Source organism: Trichomycterus rosablanca, chromosome 7 (assembly GCF_030014385.1).
Source record: "Trichomycterus rosablanca isolate fTriRos1 chromosome 7, fTriRos1.hap1, whole genome shotgun sequence".
Classification (NCBI taxonomy): Eukaryota; Metazoa; Chordata; class Actinopteri; order Siluriformes; family Trichomycteridae; genus Trichomycterus; species Trichomycterus rosablanca.
The window spans coordinates 5324885-5339055 of NC_085994.1; the positions used below are offsets into that span (position 1 = coordinate 5324885).

The 14171-nt window shown below is 39.0% G+C and overlaps 2 protein-coding genes across 11 annotated transcripts in view; one reads left to right on the plus strand and one right to left on the minus strand.

Moving 5' to 3' along the window:
- The window catches only part of mtmr3 (myotubularin related protein 3), a 44746-nt gene extending 40041 nt beyond the window's left edge, over nt 1-4705 (plus strand). For 2 of the 5 annotated variants that reach the window (XM_062998880.1, XM_062998881.1), the window contains one exon: nt 938-4612. In XM_062998880.1, coding sequence (XP_062854950.1) covers nt 938-1109 — 172 coding nt within the window. In that variant the 3' untranslated portion in view covers nt 1110-4612. Of the gene's footprint in view, nt 1-937 lie in introns of all 5 variants that reach the window. The other 3 variants (XR_010013339.1, XR_010013338.1, XR_010013337.1) reach the window with 3 other exon arrangements.
- Nucleotides 4706-9570: 4865 nt separating this feature from the next.
- LOC134318121 (citron Rho-interacting kinase) overlaps nt 9571-14171 on the minus strand; it is a 60962-nt gene continuing 56361 nt past the window's right edge. For 4 of the 6 annotated variants that reach the window (XM_062998883.1, XM_062998885.1, XM_062998887.1 and 1 more), the window contains exons 37-39: nt 14032-14110; nt 13777-13932; nt 12047-12401 (exon numbers count right to left, since the gene is read on the minus strand). In XM_062998883.1, the coding sequence (XP_062854953.1) occupies nt 12047-12401; nt 13777-13932; nt 14032-14110 (590 nt within the window). Of the gene's footprint in view, nt 10463-12046; nt 12402-13776; nt 13933-14031; nt 14111-14171 lie in introns of those variants that run through there. The other 2 variants (XM_062998888.1, XM_062998886.1) reach the window with 1 other exon arrangement.

Below are 14171 nucleotides of genomic sequence, written 5' to 3' on the forward strand. Positions count from 1 at the left end.
ATTAAAACCACCTCCTTGTTTCTACACTCACTGTCCATTTTATCATCTCCACTTACCACTTACTTCTGTTTCTCTGCATGCTTTGTTAGCCCCCTTTCATGCTGTTCTTCAATGGTCAGGACCACCACAGGACCACCACAGAGCAGGTATTATTTAGGTGGTGGATCATTCTCAGCACTGATCATGACATGGTGGTGGTGTGTTAGTGTGTGTTGAGCTGGTAAGAGTGGATCAGACACAGCAGCGCTGCTGGAGTTTTTAAACACCTCACTGTCATTGCTGGACTGAGAATAGTCTACCAACCAAAATATCCAGCCAACAGCGCCCCATGGGCAGCGTCCTGTGACCACTGATGAAGATCTAGAAGATGACCGACTCAAACAGCAGCAATAGATGAGCGATCGTCTCTGACTTTCCATCTACAAGGTGGACCAGCTAGGTAGGAGTGTCTAATAGAGTGGACAGTGAGTGGACACGGTATTTAAAAACTCCAGCAGCGCTGCTGTGTCTGATCCACTCATACCAGCACAACACACACTAACACACCACCACCATGTCAGTGTCACTGCAGTGCTGAGAATGATCCACCACCTAAATAATACCTGCTCTGTGGTGGTCCTGTGGGGGTCCTGACCATTGAAGAACAGGGTGAAAGCAAATTTAAAAAGCATGTAGAGAAATAGATGGACCACAGTCAGTAATTGTAGAACTACAAAGTGCTTCTATATAGTAAGTGGAGCTGATAAAATGGACAGTGAGTGTAGTAACAAGGAGGTGGTTTTAATGTTATGGCTGATCAGTGTATGTAACAGAAAGATGTAACCCTGTTGTTTTGGAACCTGGTTGATGTATTAAATGTGATTAAACACGCTTGTACAGTTTCAGATCTTCTCCAGCTCAGCCCTTCTTCTCATTATTATTTTCCCCTTTATCGCAGGAACTGTGGCAACGTGTTCTGCGCCAGCTGCTGCGATCAGAAGATTCCGGTGCCAAGCCAGCAGCTGTTTGAGCCGAGCCGCGTGTGTAAGGCGTGTTTCAGCAACTTACAGTTACCAGCTCCACCACTGGAACTGGAGTTTGAGAAGCCCATCACAGCCAGTTCCAACTGACGTCCAACTGAGCGTTTCTTGATACGCCGACCGGAACGTGTGTGTCCAGCAACCGAGGGAGAGACAGTAGAAGCTTCCGGACACTAGACGCTCTTTCTCAGATGTTGCTGTAGAGGGCTGCAGCTTTTTTGCTCCATGTGAAAGCGAGTGTGTGTGTATATATGGAGTGGAAGGTGCCCGTGGCAGACGCAGGAGGTTGGGGGTATTTAAAGCACCATGGGTGGCAGATTCTTGCTGGTTTGGATAGTTGAAACACGCACAGATTTTTTAGTGAACTGCTGAACATACTGCTGAGGACGAGGACGCACTCGAGAGGTGGATTTTTGTTTTGCTCTTTATGAAAAGCAAAGCTTACCTGGTTTTATGCTGCAGACGGGGATAAGGGCTGATTCTGAGTGGCCAGCATTATTTGGGACTTTATTATTTTGCTTTATTTTATCATCTCACTAAGAGGTTTTGTTTAGTTGCTGGACTGAGAGTGTACGATGTTTGAGGGAGAAATCAGAGGGTTTGGTTCTACTCCTAGCTTTGCTTTGAGTCTTTATACAGTGCTGCTGTGTAGATGACATTATTTCAGCTATCAAAAACTCCTCTAATTCCTCAACTGAGGATTTTTGAGTTTTGACCAAATGTTTTAGGACACGATGTTTATTTACAGTCCTTTCTTATTTTATTTATTCATTTTCTCCCAATTTAGTGTGTAGTCATTTTGTCTTCTGCTGCTGAGGGATCCCTGATCGCAGTCTAGGTGGGTATATTGCTGCTCACGCCTCCTCCGACCCGTGCACAGCCCTTAGCGGACCTTTTCTTTTTCGCCCATGCACTCTCACAGGTGCCTGTATCTGCTAATCAGGGTCCTTAGGGGGTTTGTGTGGGAATTTGTATTCATTAGAGGTCCCTCAAACGAGCCAGTCACTGTCCATGTGGGTGCTTGGCCATCCAATAGCAGAGCTTAGGATTCAAACACGCAAGCTCAAATTGTCAGCACTGCTGGCCCAGCGTGCCTTACTGTTGCGCCCGTTGCTGGCTGTTTGAGAGGATGTCGTAGCTCACATTAAATAATGTTTATTAAATCCTAATCAGGGTCCTTACACAGCGTTTGAAGACCCCACCCACATAGTCTGGTCATCCCGCCCTAGCAGAGACGTTTCTGCTGCAGGCACTGCCAGTTATGCCCGCTAGATGGCGCCCAGCCGACTGAGGAGTTCAGAACCTCACAGTCCTGTTTTTACCCCGTTTCCTAATTTGTCATGTATCATCATCAGTAATATTTAAAACACATTTGTCACCCCCTGTGGACTGACTGATCTTTCGGTGCGGTCGCCACGTCCCACAAGTTTATAATTCTAGCTGAATGGACACGTGTGCTCAGTTACAGATACCAGATTCTCCTCCATTCAGCTCGTTTACCTGTTTCAGTTTGTAAAGAATTAGGGATTTTTTCTTTACAGTCCTCTGTCAAATCCTCAGTAAAAACAGAGTTTAAGCAAAAGCTTTTTCGCAGCGTAACCTCTCGTGCTTGTTTGCCACGTTCAGTTCTCTAATCCTTTTGTAACATAATGCGAAACAAATTTAGTAATATATATATATGAATAAAATATAAATATATATCGTTTAAGGAAAAAATAAATTGTATAGAATTCTTGAAGAGTGACATTTGTCATGAGAAGTATAGCAGCTTGTTTTTGAGTTGTATCTATTTTATTTTTTTTCAGCAAAGAAATGAAAGTTGTGTGGGGGGTGTAGTAGCGTTTTGAGGTTTGTTTTGTGGAAATGCAGTCCCTGCCAGAGTTTTGCCCAAATATTTATCATTATTTTTTTATATTTTCTTTATGCATTTTCTCCCCTTTTTCTCCCTTTTAGCGCGTCCAATTTCCCGATTGCGTCACGCTTCCTCTCCACCAATGCCGATCCCCTCTCTGATTGAGGAGAACGAAGCTAACCCACGCCCCCTCCGACACGTGAGCAGCAGCTGTATGCATTTCGTCACCTACACTTGACGAGTGCAATGCGGATCAGCACTGTGTACGGAGAGACACCCTGATCAGCACTCTTTCCTCGTCTCTGTGCAGGCGCCATCAATCAGCCAGCAGAGGTTGTAGTTATCGCATTAGTTATGAGAGAGAGACCCTATCCAGCTTTAATATCCCACCCCTATCTGAACAACAGGCCAATCGTTGTTCATGTGGCCGCTCAGCCCAGCCGGCAGGCAGAGCTGAGACTCGATACGATGTATTCGAGATCCCAGCTCTGGTGTTCAGCAGTGATAGCTCAGTGGTTAAGGTACTGGACTAGTAAACAGAAGGTTGCCGGTTCAAGCCCTGCCACCACCAAGTTGCCACTTGGTCCCTGAGCAAGGCCCTTAACCCTCAATTGCTCATCATGTTCAGCTCATTGTGTAAGTCGCTTTGGATAAAAGCGTCTGCTAAATGCTGAAAATGTAAAATGTTTTACTGCTACGCCACCTGAGCGGCCCAAATATTTATTAATAACTTTACTTTTGACAATTATTTTGCAATCTGACCGTTTACCTGCCACATGATAATCGGTGTTTGATGAGTAGAGGTCTGATTGCTGACCGTCGCATATTAGCTGCCTATTAACTGACCCCAGCAGACACAGATCACAGTTTCACATCAACCTTTAGAGCTTTTATTTAGTAACACATACACTCATGATCATGTGTTTTTCTTTCAGTCCATTCTGAGAAATGATTAAAATGACCTTCGTTGTTTAAACTCGATCTTATTTCACAGACTGTCTGAGCTCAGATTAAAGTTTCATTTCTGTCTGAATTAAAGTAAAAGCTTTTCATCTCATCCGTTTCTTTGCTGAACTAGGAATAAATTCTTTGATGGATGAAATATGTGGGTGTAATTGCTGGACTTGTTAGCAGGACGTTGCTCGATGTGACTGACTTAAGGACTTTATTGCTATAATCAATCCATGAATGTGAAAGAGAATATTCCCGGGTTTATTTTTTTGCACAATAACCATCTAAAATACTCTGTTCAACTTACATGAGAATAAATCTGAATAGAAAATGTCATCAGTCCATGTCCTTTTTTTTTTTTTCAACTTTACTGTTTATCTTTGTCAAGGTCATGGTGGATCCAGAGCTTATTTTGGAAACACTGGACATCACACACTAAACTATTCACTCACTCTTGCTGGCATCTTTTAGAGAAGGTGGAGGAAACTCACTTGAACTTGTAGAACTTGTCAATCCACACGGCTGTTAAGCAGAGGTAAGTATAAAACCTGTCATGTATTAAAATAAGCCTTATGTAATATTTATATAGGGTGGCTCGGTGGGTGGCACTGTCGCCTTACAGCAAGAACGTCCTGGGTTTGATTCCCAGGTGGAGCGGTTCGGGTCCTTTCTGTGTGGAGTTTGCATGTTCTCCCCGTGTCAGTGTGGGTTTCCTCCAACAGTCCAAAAACGTGCAAGGAGATACAAAATTGTCCATGACTGTGTTTGATATTAAACTGTTTAACCTGTAGCTACTTGTCCTGTCATGAATGTAACCAAAGTGTAAAACATTACATTAAATTCCTAATAAATAAATGGGGTGCCCAGGTGGCACTGCGGAATATTTTGCTAGCACACCAGCGCCAATATTCTGAACTCCTCGGTTCAAAACTCTGCGTTGCCACGGGTCGGCTGGGTGCCATCTAGCGGGCATAATTGGCAGTGCCTGCAGCAGACACGTTTCTGCTAGGGCGGGATGACCGGACTATGTGGGTGGGGTCTTCAAACGCTGTGTAAGGACCCTGATTAGGAGATAAAGAGGTGCCTGTGCAGAGTGCATAGGTGAAAAAGGGTCTCGCAAACGGCTGCGTGCGGGTCGGAGGAGGCGTGAGCAGCAATATACCCACCTCGACTGCAATGAGGGATCCCCAGCAGCAGAAGACAAATTGACTACACTAAATCAGGGAGAAAATGGGAGAAAAATGCATAAATAAAATAGGGGCGGCACGGTGGCTAAGTGGGTAGCACTGTCGCCTCACAGCAAGAAGGTGGGCGGCCTGGGTTCTTTCTGTGTGGAGTTTGCATGTTCTCCCCGTGTCTGTGTGGGTTTCCTCTGGGAGCTCCAGTTTCCTCCCACAGTCCAAAGACGTGCAAGTGAGGTGAATTGGAGATACAAAATTGTCCATGACTGTGTTCGATATTAAACTTGTGAATCATGAATCTAGTAACTACCTGTTCCTGTCATGAATGTAACCAAAGTGTAGAACATGACGTTAAAATCCTAATAAACAAACAAATCCATCCACACTTTATTACACTTTGTCATTTTAAATCTTTAATGTTATTTATGTTTAAAAAAAAAACAGAGTTTTAAAAACATCAATATGTATAATAACAATCCATATCAAGTGGATCCATGACGGGTTTTCCCAACCCAAGAAAGTTGATTGAAATGATTCATGCATGTTAACTGAACACTCCAGTATAAGCTGTAAATACTAAAAAGAGCTGAGCTGTAGCTGTGATCGCTGTCCCACAATAAGGAAGCAGTAATATTTTGTACAAACCCTGTAGGCTAGTGGATATGATTTCACCATACGGCAAAACAGAACTTGGTTACAATAAGCAGCAAAACGTTCCTAAAGAACCCGGTAGACGTCCTGTAGCCAGCAGTGTGTCCATAAAAGCAAATACTATTAATAGTGCATCAACAGAACGCGACACATTTACTGCAACAGCACAAGGACACTTGCAGCAGGTGAAGCTGTATCTTAAAAGGTAGTTGAACAAAAATTTGCTGTCTGTCTGTTGATGTTACATTTACCCAGGAAACCTTTATTATCACAGCATTTTAATCAAAGCTAAAATACCTGATAATAACTGATACTTGGTAGCTTATTAACAATGAAAGCAACTTATCTAAATTCACTTCGTATTCAAGATTTTAGTGAAGTAGAATACATTTTTGTCATTACAGAATCCGGATCCTTTAGGTCTTCTATTATTAAATTTTAAGCACAGGCCATGGATTATAAATTGGGTTCGGATCAGGACATTAATGTTTGTGATTAAGTGAAATAACACTTTTACATTTGAACCTGAAGGTTGTGTCAAATTGTGAATGTGGACATTTGGTTACCCCGAGCTGTGACCGTTGTACGATTCTCTAACATTGTGCACAGTGGCAAAGTACAATGGTACCTTGTAACTCGACGTCCCCCAAACTCCAAATCTTCGACAAACGTGTTGTGTGTGTCTCTGCTGGTGCAGTAAAATGTCATCAAAGTGTGAATATGAGACGAATGGAATGACCGTCAAATCCACTCTGAAAGCTCCACATGTATCTGTGTGTATCTGGATTTTCCTCCCTGTTTCACTTTTAAACTTGTGTTACAGCTCGAGGTTCTGAGAAATTGTAAGAATCAGCTTTTCTGAGTCTAAAATGCTTATTGTTTAAAAAAAAGCTTCATGTGAATTAATGTATTAAAATAATGACATTGAAACACTGAACTTCTCTTAATTATTACTGTTCATAAGTTTCAGTAGTTTCATAAGTTGTTTCAGTACAATAAGTCACGTTAAGCTTTGTGCACCGTCACACTCCATAGGAAATAACCACAGCACAGCAGCGCAAAAGTGATTTTGTTACTTCTCATGTGAATGCACCTTTACTGAACGGAATACGATATTTAAAGATCAAGCATCTCCACGATTAAGAAGCGTAAGGAAACAGTAAAGAAGTAAAGTGCAGGTTTATTGTAGTTTTTATTGATTTTTAACTGTTTTTCAATTGTATTTCAGTGTTATATTATATTTGTGTTATTTTTAGTGTATACGTGTCACAAACAACCCCATTATTTTACATTAGTCTAAAATATATGCAGTTTCACGGGACCATGGAACACATCAACAGGTTTCCTCTACATCCTTATGGGATAAAATACCTTGAAACGTCTTTTAAACTCGATGCCACTCATGTTTGTACAAAGCTTTCTCTGACCTAAAAACACATTCAACTCTGTATATTAAAACAAAATGGGAAAAGGAAGGAGAGATAAGGATATCAGAGGAAGAATGGCCAACAATATGGAGATATCAGTGGAAGTGCACCAGATCTCAATATTGGAAAAACTCAATAAGATACTTTATTACACCCTCTCAGAAATCACATTATGATAATAACCCCCCTGCCTGCTGGAGAAACTGTGGAAATCAAAATGCTAACCACTTCCATGTGTTTTGGGACTGCCCGGGTATTAAAGACTATTGGATGGGGATACATGAAGCTCTACAAAATATCTTTGAATCTGAAATTAACTTCGAGTGCAAGACCATATATCTTGGACTCATACCTCAGGAGTGGGTGAAAAAGGATAAACACTTAATAAATGCACTGTTAGTGGCTGCCAGGAAAGCTCTTACCAGGAAGTGGTTGTCCCGGGAGAGCCCGACCCTGAATGTATGGATGGACATCACAATGAGTATTTACAAAATGGAAAAAATATCAGCATTCTTAAATTTAAAATTAGAACAATGTGATTTAATTTGGGTAAAATGGGTCAATTATGTGACACCCCTTAGGCCTGATTTTATTTTCACAGAGTAATGCATATGTTGTATATAAGAATTCACTCCCTATTTGTACATAGTTCATTTAGAAATAGTTATTATTGCTACTATTGTTATTATTATTGTTTTCTCCCCTCCACGGATGGGGAGAGAGGGAAAGAGGAAGTTTGGGGGGAAAAAAAATGTATAAAACACAGAAAACAGTTTGTATTGAATATTTTGTGATACTAAATGTCAATAAATAAAGAATTAAAAAAAATAATAATAAACTCGATGCCACTCCCAGAACCAACTGATGTTGAGTTTCAAGGTACCACTTTACACTGGTGTTCCCCTTCAGACAGGTATTCTAAAGCTCCAATCACTAATTATTGCCTAATTATTATAGGGGTGCTGTTCAGGTGTGTAGTTATTTTTATTGGCATTGACTGATTTAGCAAGGTCAGTATCATTTATGTCTAATTTTGTTTGTATATTTTATAACATTTCTCACATTGTTTATTTAGTATTTCAATTCATGGCTAAACATTCGAGTTCCTGTAACACAGATAAACACTTAATTGCTTTATTTTTAGATTGTCTGTTGTTTTTTATATGTAAATGTAAACATCTATACTGTGTAGCATAACAGTCTCGACTGTAAAAACATCTAGGACTGAGTTTAACAGAGTGGTATGTATTTATAAGTACAAAGATTGTTTTTTCTTTGTGCTAGATTGATAAAGAAATTCTACATAATTGTTACAAATAATAAAGTTTGTTAAAGATACTAATGCAAATTTAAAAAATGTTCTTGTGCAAGTTGTGCCTAAATTTATTATTTTAAAAAAGTTCCAAAAGATTAAGACAATTTCCAGCAGTGAGTAAAAATCCTGATGATGTTAACGCAGCTTCTGTTAGTTCTAAATGACCACAAAAACCCTAAGAGAAAAGGATAAAGTGCCAGAGATAACACCATAAACAATACTGTCAGGGCAACTGGTTTGGTATTACTATGGCAGATGTTATAATGGAATAATAATAATAGTCATTTTTATTATAATAATAACTTCCAACATGCTTTTATACTAATAAAATGTAAGAGAAGTCAAAAAAAACAAAAGCTCAAAAAACGTATAATTTGATCAGAAGTAAAAAAAAAAAAACGGATAATTAAAAAAGCCAAAAGTAAAAAAAAAATGACAATTTGATCAAAAGTAAAAAAAAAAAAAGAGAAAAAAAAAACTTATTTGATTAGAGGTAAAAAAAAAAAAAAAAAAAAAAAGGATCATTAAAATGGCTAAAAGTAAAAACAAAACATATAATTTGATCAAAAGTTACAAAAAAAACCCAGAATTTAAAAAAGCCAAAAGGTAAAAAAAAATGTATAACAAAAAAAGGCCAAAAAATAAATATGTATATATATATAATTTGATCAAAAGGTAAAAAAAAAAAAAAAAAGTATAATTAAAAAGGCCAAAATTAAATATGTATATACTGTATATAATTTGATCAAAAGGTAAAAACAAAAAGTATAATTAAAAAGGCCGAAGAGTATATATGTATATATAATTTGATCAAAAGGTTAAAAAAAAAAATTTATAATTAAAAAGGCCAAAAAGTAAAAAAAAATTAAATAAAAAAAAAAAGATAATTTGATCAAAAGTCCAAAAATGTTTGCCCACAAGCATGAAGACGAATCAACACAATGATCAGACAAAACAAAAAAAAGATCTTTGGCAATATTTGATCTTGTCACTTTGGAGAAGTAGAAGGTGTGGGGTTGTTTATGATTCAGTATCCACAAAGTATGGAGGCGGCTGCTCTAAACAGTACTGGGGCGTGTACGTGTACCAGGACAATTCAGTCTCATCAGCCAAGAACTAAATCTAAATGTTTCAAAAAGACAAAAGACATCAACCCCTAGAGGAATTAGTCATAATTAATCCACAATGCTGCTTTTTTACTTACTGTACATGTATGTTGCATCAAAGTATGATTATTAATTTGTGGTGTCTGACGCTTTTTCCCTTAATATTCTTAAAATGTCTTAGTTTAAACTTATAAATACGTATTTTTGCAAAAGTACAAAGTCGAAACACATAATAGATACAATTTTTACATTTTTAAGTAGACATACATACCAAGGATATAATCAATAATTTAAATAAATATTTAAATAAATAAAGTCCTGTTTTGCCACCAACATCCAGTTTCATTCTATAACTTTTGTGTGAATGTATTTGTACTAAGCACAGTTGTGTATGTGTGTGTATATATACTGTATATATCTATATAAAAGACTGACAGAAAATATCCCAGTAAAGCAGCCAGCTTGATTGCGATGACTGAAGCAGACGTGTAACGGTGAACACAAAAACTGTTCTGTAAGAAATCTTCATCTTAACTTTATACAAACACGTTTCTTCATAAAAAATAGACCTGACTATGTCTTTCACCCAACCTTTAAACTATAAAATTGGAATCGGTATATTTACAAAAGGATGTGCTGTGCATTTTGTATTTATATATATTTATATATAATTAAGGGATTTTCTGATTATTGGGTTTTGTTTACAATCTCTCACTCATGAAACCCTTTTATCTCAAATCCACTTTGTATGTAAATATGTGAGCAAAACATGTAGAATTGGACGACAGCTAAATACAAAATATATAATATGATCTGCTCACAGCAGGTAATGGCACGATGAACCTGTTGTGTTAAAAGAAGCGCCTGTTACATGGCGTGTCCATCCGTGCAGGGACTGGACGATGGCTCTTAAACTTCATTGGTCCAGGGGTGCTGTCACACAGAAGACTGGTCCCACACCTAAACCAGCACCAGAGAGGTCACACAGAGGTCAGCAGGCTCATAAAACACTACAGTTACACAGAACGGGACTCACCTCACCAGTCACAGTGTTTAAATTACAAATACAGGCTTTAACTTTCATTTCTGCTATATGTGCATATGCATATATATATATATATATATATGTATTTGTAATTTAAACACACTGTGATTGGTGAGGTGAGTCCCGTTATATACTGCATATATATAGTATATATATAATTTAAAACAAAAGTACAAAGATTTTGTGTTTTTAATGCCGATCTTAATTCTGTTTGTTAATTGTAAACAAATTTAAAAAATTGCTGCCTGCAATACACTCCAAAAAAGTTGGGACAAAGGTGTGTTTACTGCTGGGTTACATCATCTTTGTTTATTATACTTCTTAATTGTTTGGGAAATAAAGATACTAATTGGTGCAGTTTAGCAAGTTAAATTGCTGCTCATTCTTTCTGTAATACAAGACTTAAGCTGCTCAACAGTCTATGGTCACCATCTTTATGATGCGCTGTACAGTCAAGTATACAAACTCAAGGGCAGTGGTAGCTCAACGGTTAAAGTACAGGACTAATAACTGGAAGGTCACTGGTTCAAGACCCACATCTGTCAAGTAGCCACTGTTGTGCCCTTAAGCAAGGCTCTTAACCCTCAATTGCTTGCAATGTATGCAGTCTCAATTGCAAGTCACTCAGCGTCTGCTAAATGCTGAAAATGTAAATGTATGTCTACAAAGCTATGCCGTTGTAACTTGTGCAGAATAAGGCCTAAAATGTGGACTCATCTAACCACAGAACATGTATCCACTGTCTTCCAGGCCATCTTAGATTACTTTTGGTTTCCTCTTTGCCTAATACAGCATTTCTTGATGCAGCAGTAGACTGTGTTAAGTGACAATGATTTTCCAAAGTAGTCCTGATCCCATGTGGCTATGTCCATCATGGCAGCGTGATGGTTTTTTAAACAATACAGTCTGTGGGCTTGATGCTTACGCTCATTCAGCAGCACTTTCACCCTTTCATCTGAATCTTTTCATGATATTGTGAACTGTAGATGGTGAAATATCTAAGTATTTGCAGTCTTGAACTTCCTGCCAATTATCTCACCACATTCTCTCTTTGGCACAAAGTGGTAAATCATGACCCATCCCTGCTTGCAAACACAAAGCCCTTGTTGGATGCTTCTTTTAAACTTGATCTTGATGACTCACCTGTAACCAGTAAAACTGTTAATTGTGGAACCTTCCAGAACAGTGTTAGTGTAAACTCAGTCATATTTTGTCTCTGTCCCAACTTGTCCCAACTTTTTGTCTTGTAGGCATCAAATTTTGTTGTTTTTAATATTCACAAAATAAAATTGGATTTGTCAGTGAAAACTCTGAACATGTCAGTTGTTAGTTATATTAAAGTTGAGGCAATTTAACACATCACAGTGTCCAGTTTTTCTTGCATTTTTAGAAAGTGTCCCAGCTTTTCTGGAAATAGGTTGTGTGTTTTTTATTAAGTAATACAAGCATAAAAGTAAAAAATAAAGAAACGTGTGTGTAAAATCCCTGGTCTAAGTGCTCTAGAAGGACACATGATTAGCGTGGCAGTGTCTCATGCGTACCTTGTTGACAGGTGTGAGTTGAGTTCGGACCGAGTTCGAGTGCAGGCGTGTGCGTTCCCGTTCTCTTTCGCGCTCATCCAGGGGTCGACCTGGTGACCTTTCTCTGCGGGCGTCGATCACAGCGCGGCCTGGTGACTTCTCACGTTCCAGCGGTCTGGCCGGAGACTTGTCCCTGCGGAACTCTGTGCGTCCCTCGCGGTACCGGTGTGGCGTACTCGGCTCCCGGTGCAGGACACTCTCCTGAGCTCCAGGACTCGAGGACATACGCTTTGAAATGTGCTCGTTGTACGTGGGCGGGGCACGCTTGTTAGGGCTGTTGAAGAGGTACATGGGTCATTATCTACAAAATCATTAACCTAGGGTCGTTCCACCAGGTGTAATCTGTCACATTAGGGCTGATTATTTGCTTGAAACACGAGTTGTGCTGTTGCAGTGTGTAAGCAGACAATCAGGTACATTAACAGGTAGGTTTAACACTATATGCTTCAACACAGCAGCCTTCAAATGTATGCAAAGTAATACATATACCATATTTACATACATTTAATAGTACAGAACAGTGTATTTCAGTAATGAATTACAATCACAGCTATCTGCCAAGAAAGATTGTTTTACTTCTGCGTTCAAAGCTACGCATAATTTCCTTACATGTTCTCTACATGCATATCAGTAAAGCTGTGTGTGTGTGTAAAACTATACTAACTTTGACACTCATCTGCCACAGTCTGCCCTCTCCTCCAGCCGTTGAAAATGAGCTGCCAATACCCTGTCTCTAGCTCTGGGCACTGTCACATCTCCTTAACAGTTCCTGACCAGCACAAGCCGGTACACGTGTCAGAAGTACATGTGTCAAAATGGCCAGACACTGCCTTATCCTGAACACAGAAAATCCAACCTGGGTGCCTTCAAAAACAGTGAGACTCTAATGGGACCATCAGCAGTCTTAAGAGACTACCTTCTACATCTGGTATACAGAGTTAACAAACGGTGCCCTCTGGTGCCCAGAAATACAAATATTTTTATTTTCCTAACACAACATTGTCCTTGTGCAAAATCCACAAACAGCAATTACAGAGGAACCTCGATTTAACGGACAAAATCTGGAAAACCGAATGTCCGGTTCGATTGTTTAAAATTCATGGACCTTAGGGCTGTGTTTTAGTTTATTTTCACGCCCTCCTAGAAAAAAAAAACCTTGCCGTTTCGGACACTTGCATTTTACGGACCAGTGCTCCACCCCTTTAGTCAGTTAAATCGAGGTTCCTCTGTATTTCGATTAGTTACTGCAGTACAAAACAACAAAACTCCATAATTCAATCCAAATGTGAAATCCTAATGTGTTGTTGTTTTCATCTGCATTGCGGTACTGTTCTCACTTTTTCTCACTTTGTTACAGTAGCATGTGATTGAATGTGATAGGATTATATTTGAATATTAAAGTTTTGCAATTTGTGCACTGTACTGTAGTGTATTGCATCATATTCTATTTGAATGTGGCATGGATTCCTCTGCATACAAAGTCTGTGTCCTAAAACATTGAACATTTTTGTTTATTTATTTATCAAATACAAATACACAACTTCAGTCACTTTATACTAATAAATCTTGTATCTGATTGAGAAATTGTTTGAACTGTGTAACCTCTTGTGTTCTAATATCATGTGGTGTTGTGCCTGCTAGAACCTGACCTCTGAAGCTCTCCGGCCTCTCGCACCACGTGGCCCTTGCAGCAGATTACTCTGAGTTTGTTCTGGTACGATGAGGCGAGGTAAATGGCTCCTGATGAAATGGCCGGGCCCAGGTAGCGTGGGTTAGGAACATCCAGGTGAACGATTGCAGGAGGCCTGAACACAGTAGGATGTTGTTAATATCATAGTACAATATGTTCTTTACTTTGAACTTTAATGTCTAGTACATTTCATCTCTGATGTGTTGCAACGTACCCAAGAGCAGCGTGACTTTGAATCTCAATAACATCCAGAGAGTTGAAATAGGTTACAAACAGGTATGGCTCTCTAAAGGCTAAAGAACAGAGAGACTTTGGGTCATAAAATGCTCATATTCTGTTTGTACATGCTACCAT